General features: G+C 38.1%; 1 protein-coding gene across 1 annotated transcript in view; it reads left to right on the plus strand.

Moving 5' to 3' along the window:
* The window catches only part of LOC124616186 (probable RNA polymerase II nuclear localization protein SLC7A6OS), a 61390-nt gene that overhangs the window by 15482 nt on the left and 33870 nt on the right, over positions 1-12038 (plus strand). Inside the window, exon 2 of the mRNA XM_047144480.1 lies at positions 4035-4169. Coding sequence (XP_047000436.1) covers positions 4035-4169 — 135 coding nt within the window. The remainder of the gene's footprint in view (positions 1-4034; positions 4170-12038) is intronic.

Consider the following 12038-nt stretch of genomic DNA (forward strand, 5'->3'; position numbering starts at 1 on the left):
GCCAGTGAACTAAAGTGTGCAACTTGCATTACCTACAACTGCACTTTCACGAGAATTCCTTTTCATATCCTTACAATTTACTACATTTAGGTATTTGTATGTGTAGATTTATTCCAAATGTGAATCATTGATATTCTGGCATAGGATACATTGACAATCTTTTTTGCATTTTTTAGGGTGCACAATTATAAATTTCTGAAGATTTGAAGTGTGTTGCCAAGCTTTCCATCATTTTGAGCTTTTATCAAGATCTGCCTAGATATTTGTATGGCTTTTTTCAAATAATACTCCATGACAATAAGGTGCATAATTTGCAAAAAGTCTGTGATTACTATTAATATTGTCTGCTAGGCAATTAATAATAATATTGTCTACTAGGTCATTAATATACAACATGAACAAGAAGAGCCACCATACATTTCACTGGGTTATTTGGCAGTAGTATTTTCAAGTTCATTTTTTAACCTTATTGTAGTGTGTCTCCAAACGAAACATAACCTTTTCTTGCACAAAAACACTTGCTCTTTCTGATAAATAAATAAATAATGTAGGAGATGATGATGTTTAGCAGTATGACATCAGAGTATGCACAAATTTGATAAAAAAATGTGATGGCATGTTTACATATTAAGAACATCTTGAATACTTCACAGCTAGCCTTTTCAGTACGGTGAAACTGATGACAAGTAACTTCTCTGTGGAACTACTAATGGACACACCATACACTTCATTTATCCAACATTATTTTAGTTACAAAATGATACAAAGAGTGTTGCAATTGATTTTTTCCCACCTCTGACCTCATGACAGATGGAATGGCTAATTACATACTCTTGAAATTTTAACCTGCCGGCCGGAGTGGCCTTGTGGTTCTAAACAGTTTTGAATCATGCAACCTCTGTGGTCACAGGTTCGAATCCTGCCTCAGGCATGGATGTGTGTGATGTTCTTATGTTAGTTAGGTTTAAGTAGTTCTAAGTTCTAGGGGACTGATGACCTCCGATCTTAAGTCCTATAGTGCCAGAGCCATTTGAGCCATTTGAAATTTTAACAGTGAAAAGAGCACAAAATGCTGTGCATCTGACCCAGATTACACCTTTTGATAACAAATAGTTTCTATTTTAAGCTGTCTTAACATTATACTGTAACTTTATAGCTCACACAGCATTTTACCACTCTTTACTAAAAGGCTTAAAAAACCTTAAATTTTTTATATCTTGAACTCATATTTTAGTTTAGTTTTGTTCTGTACGGGGCAGTTGTGCAAAATTTCATCCAAATTGGATGTGATCAGGTGGGGACCACTGATCTACTTTGTGTGACTTCACCAAATAAGGAATTCTTTGAACCAGTTGATCAGTTTTGCATGTAAGACTGTTGAAGACAGTGGCTGGAGGGAAAGCAAAATAAAGAAACAAAAAAATGAAAATGGTTTGGTGTGATTTGGTAAACAACGCAGAGATTACAAAACTAAGTTTCTGACATGCCTGAAATGTGAAGTTTGCAATTGGTTTGTGTTACCTATTTTGAGTAATGACAATAAATTTGGACCTTTTTGAAATGCAAAAACCACTCAAAATTTAAGTGTGCTCATTGAACAAAGGAGAGATGAAGATTGAGATTCACTTGGAGAAAGTGGAAACAAATAAGTGGACCAGGAAAACAGATTGGATTGGAAGATGAAATGTCAAATCAAGGATTTTGGTCTGGAAGGGGGGGGGGGGGGGCGTGATCTCACAGAAATTTTGTATCACTGTGTCATCTCAAATTCTTAGAGTAAGCAAAGTTGTTTTCTTAACTTATTATAATACGAACTACAATAGTGACAAAATTTTCAAAACTATGATATATGAAAGCTATGTTGCAAAGATTTGTGTGTGCGTGTGGGGGGAGGGGGGTGAGGGGGGCGGGGAGGGGGATGGAGAATTAAAAAGAAACAGATTTAGTTGAGGAGGTGAGGGCTGCAGTTCCATAACCCTCTCCCACCGCCCTGAATTTTCCTCTGGTGACAAGTATCTACATGTACATGTCTCTCTGCAATTCACACCCAAGTGTTCAGCTGGTAGTACATAGAATTGCTTCCAGACTATTTCTCGACCATTCCACTCTTGGATGACCCATGGGAAAAATTAACAGATAAACAGCTACGTGTGAGCTTTGATTTCTCTTGTTTCATTATGATGGTCATATCTCCATATGTAGGTGGGAATCAACAAAATGTTTTCGCATGCAGCATACTAAGAAAGTTGATCATTGTAATTTAATGAAAACATCTTGGTGTATTGAAAAATGCTTGTGTTTTAGTGACTGTAACCTCAACATACGTATCATATTCATGACACCATCTCCCCTTTTATGCGATATTCCATAATGATGTCTGCCAGCAAATATGTTTGGCAGTACTCCGAAAGAGGATCGACAGGTATAGTGTAGGCATACTGTTTAGTAGATTTGTTACACCTTTCAAGAATTCTGCCAATAAAATGCAGTCTTTAGTCCACCATCAACACATTCTCTTTGTGATGGTTGAGTTGAAGTTGTTTATAATTGTAATCCTTGGGTATTTACCTGAATTGGCAACATTTAAATTCAGGTTTTTTTTTGTGTGACTGAAATTTAATGGATTTTGTTTTGTTCTTAGTACTCACATGGAGGACATCAAACTTTTTATTGTTCAGTTTCAGATGCCAATTTTTGCACTGCACAGATATCCTGTCTAAATAATTTTACAATTTGTTGTGATCCTCTTATGATCTTACTTCGGCAGTAAACGACAGCATCATCTGCAAACAACCTAAAATGTGGCTGTATTGTCTCCTAAATCATTTATATATGTCAAGAACAGCAGAGGGCCTATAACACTTCAATTGCACTCCTCTTTCACTAGATGCCTTCCTATCAGTTACTACCAATTGTGTCCTTTCTGACAGGAAATCACAAACTCAGTTGGGTTCCTTAGGCACCCACTTTGATTAGAAGCCACTGATTACCTTATGTGACCAAAGAATCAATTGTGTTTTCACAAGAACAGTATTTTATAAATTTATGCTGATTATGTGTCGGTAGATCATTTTTTTGCAGTAGTATTTCATAACATTGGAACACAGCATACTTTCCAAAATTTTAATGCAAATTGATGTCAATGATGTGGGTCTGTAATTGAGCAGATGACTTCCACTTGTGAAAGGAATATGTTAGACATACAATCGGCACAGGACGACTTGCCATTATTAAGTTTCTTTGCTACTCTGAGGGTATATAATTCTAAATTACTCATATTGTGATCTGTTTTTGATTTGAATTCTGGGATATTGTGAATGGATGAAAGATGGACCAAGGAAATTGTTTGCTGGATTGCAGGAGACTAGATAAAGAGTGGAGCTGTGACCTGATGTATCTCTGAATGTCCTAGTACATGTAAAAGTCAGGAAAAAGCTTTAATCAGCCATGGATGTCAAATGACTGATGATAATAATAGGAGTAATAACAATAAACACACAGTATACAAATTTGTTTTATTTTAGAATTCTCAGTAATGGGGAAGGTGCCGGTAATGGCATATTGCTAGTAACCAGTTGACCTAGAAAGATTTGGGTAAGTTATGTAGAACAGAATGGCTGATAGCACTAGCTACTACCAAAACTTTAATGATAAAGGTGTATCAGAAATCTTTGAAGCAAAATTTAGTTCCCAGAAGAAAGTGTGAAATCTCTCTCTCTCTCTCTCTCTCTCTCTCTCTCTCTCTCTCTCTCTCTCTCAAACAATGGAAAATCCAGGAGGATGAAATGTAACAATATTATGAAAAGGAAAGTCGCTACTCATCAAATAGTGGAGATGCTGAGTCAGCATTTCTGCTACATTTTGGAATTAGGGTTTAATTGAAATGCTTCATTTCTGACAGTGTAGTGGCACCACTAGTTTTATATACTATATACTGCTCTTTAAGTATTAATTTTAATATTAAAGAATGATGAAGTAATGTTGCATTTGTGGTATAAACTTTTACTGATGTAATTTTATTACTATAAATTTAGGAAGAAAATGTGGCACAGCATATACTCAAGAAATCAAAGAAGTCCATTCCCAGGACATCAAAGAAGCATGTCACCAACATACTAGAGAAACTTCGTGCAGAAAGCAAGCAAATATCACAAGAAAACAGATTTAAGGTAATTAGTGTTTTTTGTTGTGTTTAGACTTATCTAGTACTTCACTGTTGGAATAATTTTTTGTAACAGAACAAGCAAAGCAACTTACTTCAAGCATAAATGACCAGGTGCTTCTCAGATTCATTATATTGGTGTATCTGTTCTTCTTGATGTTATACAGATGTTGATGGTACCTCCAGTAACGGTCTAGTCCCCATGCTTTCATATTAAGTTCACTATTAAACAATATTATTTAAACTAAATAATTACCATCTTCTCCATCTGAAATGCTCTCTCCATTTCAGCCTTGCCACTCATTGAACATACATGGTGTCTGTCCTAAGGAGGAATGGTCAGTATTCATGGATACGACAGCAATGACCATTTGAAGCAAATATCTTCATGTGGCACACATGCCTTGTTTTGAATGGTTTCCGAGGCAGAACATAGTTAATGTACATTGGTACTTATTTTCTGTGTTATTCAATATCTTGTCTGGGTTACACATGTACAACAGCTAGTAAGCATTACAATATGCATTTTACAAAGTGACTGTTGAAAACTACGTATTTTTAACACATTCACCTTTGTCAACTTCAATGCATTTGTGAACATCTTGTTCTGCTTGTGTGGGTCCCTCTACACATTTCCTAATGAAGGCAGCAGTGTCCTTGATGCAACCAAACAGTTCATCTTGCGTATTCACCTTTCTTTTGTACTGCTCATATTTCATCCAACCTCATAAACAAAAATCTAATGGCGTAAGTTGTGATAATTTTGCAGACCAGTTAATTGCACTACCACCACCAATCCAGCGAGTAGGGTAAGTGCAGTTGAGAAGTTCCATTACTGCACTGGTAAAATGTGGAAGTACATTGCAGTCTGCGTGGCCAAAGAAACACCCTCAAGTTATTTAACAAGCGAATTTTCCAAAAAATACAAGACATTCTGTCCCATCATTTGCACTTCTAAAATGAGTGGAGCTATTAACATATGCCATATCAAACCTTGATGAAAAAACAAACTTGAAAATTAGTTTCCACTGCAGCATGTATGTTTTCCTGCAACCATCGATGATTGTTGAGAGAGTTGTTGATTCCATTCTGTGTAAATATGGCTTCATTAGTGAACAATATTAATGCAAACAAATGCAGATTATCATTTAGCCAATGACAAAATTCAACTCTCGTGGTGTTGTCATCAATGTGAAGATTTTGGACATGCTGTACGTGAAATCGATACAAGTTGTCCATATGTAATGTTCATCATACACATGTCTGTGAGTCATTGATACATATAAAAAGCCCCTGTGTGTTAGTAGTAGGACAGCACTGCACCATTACAGCACTATGTTGCTGTTTCTGCACAGGTTATGGAACTACGCATTCAGAAGAAAAATGGGAACTTGGAAGAGTACCTGTTTCACACAATGTTCTGAGAACTTTGGTAAAACTCTATGATCACAAATTTTATGTTTGATAAAGTGCTGACGGTATTCTACAACAGCAGCAGGAGCACTATCACTGCAGAAGTTGCAAACATACACCATATCTGTGTGTTCTTCATTAGCTGCATTTTAGCCAGCACATGTACAAACGGAGTTAAGCAATGCTCCTCTATGGTACACTCTCAATCCCTCACACTATTTCGCTCATGACACACCATGGACAACTGCATGTTGAACAGGCTAGTTTAATGGCAAAAAGACGTCCTGATCAAATAGATTGAAAGGTAGGTTGGGCTAGAATAAAATGTCAAAGAGGCTGAATCGGTAAGGCACTCATGTACACACCTCTAACCCAAAAGCAAATCTAAATTAAGTGTGTTCTTCCTCAGAAACCACTTGGAATAAGGCATATGTCCATATGAAGTTTTTTGCTTCAAACAAGTGTTCCTGTCATGTCTCAGAATATTAACCATTCCTCCTTGGACACCCTGTAAGTCTGTACAGGTACAGATATGCCACATAAATATAAAACAAGTCTCACCATAGCCTTCATTTCTCACATTTACTCCCTCAGCCTGGTTCAAATTTAGATTTCCCACACCACCTGAGGTGCACCCAGGATGTTTTTTCCTCTCAAATGCAACAAAGGATATTGACTGTCATCACATATTCCATGCTGGCTTTTCTCATAATCTTCAGCTAATAATATGTAGAGGTCGCTCCTGTCATGGTGCACTCCTATTCAACGGGCTATTGGCTGGCGTCGTCTCACTGCCCTCTCTACTCATGCATTCTTCATCTTCATACCGGCATTTGTGGTTACACCAGAACATGATTTTTGGGATAGCTTTCAGTTCTCTGAACAGTAGCTTTTCAATCTCATCTGTGCTTGTAAAATGATTGCTCTTTAAGGTTTTATTTTATTTTTGGGAACAGAAAATGTGACAGGGAATCATGTCTGGTAAATATGGAGGCTAGGGCATCATTACAGTATTGTGTTTGGCCATTCACGAATAAACAATGAAATGCAGACCAGTACATTATTGTGGTACAAAAGGCATGAATTACTTTGCTACTAATCTGGTACCTCCTCCTTCCCCCACCCCATCAGATTGCCTCATGCTACACAAGTTGAACTGAACTACTCTTTATTGAACATTCAACCTTGATGCAAGAAGACGATCCAGAATGACAAACTGCCTATTGGCTTCTGTCTTGGGTTCTTCGGCCGATGTTTGTCTGATGATTTTACTGACGTTTCGCCTGCACAAGTGGCTGGCATTGTCAAAGCTGCACCCTCCATTGCCAGTGGAGAACTGGAGCCAAGCTCGTGGCCGCTGACTATATGCACATGGCAATGGAGACAGGAGCCAATTGACAGTTTGTCAACAAGTGGCCACAAAAGCCTTAACAATCGAGATTGCTTCCATTGGGATGATTGAGCCGTAGTTTTGATGTTGCAACCATAAACCCATATTTTACCACCTGTTATGACACATTTCAGTATTTCTGCACTATTATTGACTTCATTTAGTGACTTCTGTGCATCTTGCATTCGTATTTTTGTTCAAAATTTAGCAGCTTTGTAACAAAGTTTACATGCATTTCATGTCCAAAACATCTGAAACAATCTCATGAAATTAACCAATTGATATGCAACATCATCTGTGAAATTTTTATAGTGATTTGGTGATCATAAATAATTGGTACTTTCACTTTTCCTTCCACAATTTCATAGGTTCATAATGTACTGAGACTGCCAGGGCACTTGTCATTTTCTACATCTTAACAACCTCCTTCGAAATGCTCATAGCACCTTGTGAACCTGTGTTCTGCTGTTAGCAGACTCACGAAAGGCAATTTTTAACATTTCCAAAACTTTGTTACACTTTATTCTGTTTATGCAACAAAATTTAATACGAATTTTCTGATCCATTCTCACACAAAAATAATCACCAATTCTACCAAACCTCATGCAACCTTTTTGACAGTTGACAACAGACTAAATATCTGAAATGGCTAACATTTCAGGAATACATTTCAGACATTTACATAGACAACAATGAAAAAATCACTAATACAACACATGGAATGGCTAAACCCACAACTTATTGAACACATCTTATATGCTGAAGTACTGACTCCTGATCCTTGCCATTTCCTGTGCATAACATATGATAACTATGATGAGTTTCATGTAAAGTGCAACCCTATGATTTTGTAGTAATACGTTATTGAAATGAAAGAAAGAGACAGCTTTTTCAGTGCAGAAAGTTTTAAGTCAAACCATTGACACACAGTTTAAAAAATCAGCAACTGTATGACACCATGCTGCATTGACCAAAATTCCACCTAACACCGGGTTGAGAACTAACTAGCATGAGTTAAGAACCACTGCAACCATTGTTTATTGCCAATCCACCTACGGAGGCAAGTTTTCATCCATGTAACAATTGAAAACCTCAGTATTACACACACACACACACACACAAACACACACACACACACACACACACACACACATGCAACTCACACACACGACTGGCAACTGAAACCACACTTGGATTTTCCATTGTTTGATTTATTAATTGAAAACCTCAGGGGTTCATATCTAACAAGTCAGTACTATAGGACCTCTTAATACCATATAGCTATGAGTTGTGTCAAAATGTCATGGCATTGTATTTAAAAATGTCCTACAGATGATAGAGACTGTGTAATGTGTCAGTGCAGAGTTCAGTAAAATAATAGTGATCCTCACATTTAGTGTTGAGTTGAGAGACGAGTAGCAATGCATTTCTTGAAAAATTGGGCTAATTCCATGAGCTTTTTAGTTATGGATGAGCAATCTACACTGTCCTGTACTACCATTATCAATACATTCTCCATGCCCATGTGTACGTATAGTTGTCCCCCACAACTTTGCCATTACTTTCTTTACAACCTTCATACCTGGATTTTTAATGTGCTTTGTCCTATCCTGTTGTGTTTTACAGACTAAAACAACAAGGACTATATTCTTCATCACTGAGAAATTTTCTTTTAAATGATAACATGAAGCCCATTGTGAGAAATTCATGCCATCAAGTGATTAGACGTCAGTCCTAATTCACCCTCTTCGTGAGAAAAGTAACAAAGTGGGTAAATAAATATCTTAAAATAATCACTTATTAATAATAAAATAAACTTATAGGTATATAACTATTGTGACATCTTCCTGCTCTCAGCAGAGTACAATATTATTTTTAAAGAACTGTCAACAAGATGGTGATTAGACCAAATACATGTAGGATATCAAATATGTAAAATAATAGAAAGGGCTTATGAAGGATTGCTTATGTTGAAGAACTCCTGAATGTTGAATTAATTCTTTCTCACTGAAATTGAAAAGGAAGGACTTTCTGGATTCTCAAGGTCAGTCTTGGAAGAAATTTTCTTTAATGTTTGACAGACAGAGTTGAAGATCAAGGAAGGCCTTCCTCAAGGTTTTTACATTCGGGATCAGTCATTGCACTTTGTATTATCAATTTGGAATTTAGCAACATTGGGTCCGGATAAAATATATGTTTACTGCTTACAGGACAAATACTTGACTGTGACTGACTTAAAAATCAGTCTCTCATTTTCTCTATTGTTTCTCACAGCTTCATTTTCCAATATATACCTTTCACCCAGAAAATGATGTGGTTTTCCTTGCTTTGGCCATAATGCATGTGAGCACCAGTTTCTGGATCCCTTTCGTTTCTTATCTTTGTGCCATTTATATTCCAGAAAATAACTTTATGGCTTTACCTTGACATTTGATGTAGATCGAGCCAAGTCTGTAGAACTCTACCTATATCTTCTTCCATCTTCCATTATTGCAACAACTGTTTCTGACAACACAAAAGTCTATGTAATGGAACATGCTGCCTATAACAAATGCAGTTCATTGAAATGTCCAGAATTATTATGCCATATTTTTATCTGTCTGTGATGTCAGTTGTCACACAAGAACTATCAGAACAAGAACCTAGTTTCAGAAGGTGAAGGTTTTTGAGAAAGTTGAGGCCAAATTCTTATCTAGTCTGACAGTCCAATGTTTTTGTGTCTCCACAATAGCCTATCTTGTGCAAGTCTTTACAAAACTGCATAACTACTGCACCCAACACATGTTTGAACCTGCTTACTGTATTCAAACCTTGGTCTCCCTCTACTATTTTTACCCCACACTTCCCTCCATAACCAATTTAACTATTCTCTGATCCTTCAGAATGAGTCATATCCAACTATACTTTCTTTTTCTTCAGTTTTGAACTAGAGCTCCTTTCTCCCCAATTTGATTCAGTAACTCTTCATTAGTCACTTGAGCTGTCCATCCAATCTTCAGTATATTCAGTACCATCACATTTGAAAAGGACCTATTCTTTTCTTGTCTATACTTTTTATCATCTGCATCATTATAAGACTGTATTCAAGACAAATATTTTCATGAAAGATTTCAGACATAAATGTGTACAAATCAAACATGTATTCAGTTTTGTTCTTCATACTGTGATGTGATACCTCTTGGAACAGAGTCAGGGTTGAAATGACCAATAGATTAGATATTGCATTTTTTGGTGTTTTCATTTGTTGTCTTTGCAACCTGGGAACTTTCCAAACTTATGAACTCTAAATGTGTGTTTTGAGCAAGCTTAATATATGAACTGACTTACAAAATTTCCAGAAGAGAAAGTTAAAAGCTAGGATGCCTTGAACTTGGCATGACACGTTTTTGTCAGAGCACTGTGTTCATTCAGCTGCAACAGCCACACAGTCATCATGCAAAATTATCAGTATTTACTATAGTAAATGCTTTCTTCCAAAAATCTGTATTATTATAGTTTGGGTATATTGGGAGAATATTTGTAGTATATTGTGGGAGTAAAATTCATGTTTACGTTCCCCATAACTTTGTTTCTGAGTCATTATTTTTGCTGTGAAAGATCATTTACCTGCCTTCAAGTTAACAAGACATTAATTTTTCTGAAACCAGAATTTGCCCCCATTGTACGAGGGTTGGCACAAAAGTCACTGCAGCTGTTTTTTTCTCGCAGATACATGAGCAGGTCACATGGAAGCTATGCAAGCATAGCATGTGTTCACAACAACAGATGGCTATGCGATTGCTAGTCGTTGCACAGAATGCACTGTGATATCAGTTGTGTGGCAAGTGTGTTGTGCAAGATGGAAGTGCACTTACATCAAAATAGCAGTTATCTGAGGAGTAATGCAAGAGAATGTAACAGTGAATTGCTGGAAGCCCTTGGGAATAATGCCCTCCCGTACTGTACTGTAGCATGGTGGGTAGAAAAGTTTCAGCATTGCCATTGCTGTTGCAGTTGCCATAAATGGCGGACGTCCACTGGGTCCAGTCTGTGTAGGAGTTTGTGTAAATAATTGCCAATCCTCCTGTTCCTCTGGGGTTGGTGTTGGTGGTACCTAACTTGGAGAATTGTCCTGGCTTCAACTGAAATAGAAGAAAAAGATGTTTGCTAGAAAGCTAGCAATGACTGGATCTCTTCCTTTCTGCTATCCAATCTTCTGAGGCACTGAGTATATGCCATGAGTGCAGGCAGGATGTGAATTGATAAGCCTCAGTTCCTTCTTGGTGATGAGATCATAGAGAATTCCTTGGGAGCCACTGAAATTGAATGGCATGTGAGGGAGGGAAGGTTTAGGAGGACCGTCTGCACGTTGTGCTTGGCTGGGAGTTTCAGCAAGCATCCTTTATCATTGCAGCCCCTTCCTGTGGGGCTGTTGCAGTAGGTGTCTCTTCTTCTTCTTCCTCTTCTTGGGTCTCCTGCTGGGCAACCTTACTTCGGGAAGATGTGCAGGCATTTCCAATTCTGTGATCCCCACTTTGGCCTCCCGCGCTTCTGCAGGGCCCAGGGGTGTGTACACCTTCGTTGCTGTGTCCACTTCTGCCCCATAGTGAGGGAGTGGCGGGTGCTCTTCTTGGAGGTCCTTAGCTCATTCCGCAGTTGCTGCAGATGTCAGTGGACAGCAATGAGCTCCTTCTTCATGATGGCCCTCTTTGCCACCATTACAGCTTTGACGACCACGGTGGCGGTACTTTGCGCATCATGGAGGTCTTCTTTGTGGTGGCATGGCCGGCTCCCCCTTTTGGATTGGGGGGGGGGGGGGGTAGCAATGTGTCGCTTGGCACTGCCTCTCCATGTGTGGAGTCTGGAGTCCTTCTTCTGCTTCTTCCAGTCCTTTATGTAGCTGCAGTTGTGAGAGTTTGCTGTGTCAGCGGTGCCACAGTTCACACATGTGGCAGCAGTGCTTCTTGGTTTGTCACAGTCGCACATATCATGCACCTTCAGACAGTTCAGGCACGCAACTGTGCCTTTGCAGGCACTGGCTACATGCCCTACCTTCTGGCACTTGTAGCACTGGTGTGCCTTCTTCTTAGTCAT

The sequence above is a fragment of the Schistocerca americana genome, chromosome 5 (assembly GCF_021461395.2).
Source record: "Schistocerca americana isolate TAMUIC-IGC-003095 chromosome 5, iqSchAmer2.1, whole genome shotgun sequence".
Classification (NCBI taxonomy): Eukaryota; Metazoa; Arthropoda; class Insecta; order Orthoptera; family Acrididae; genus Schistocerca; species Schistocerca americana.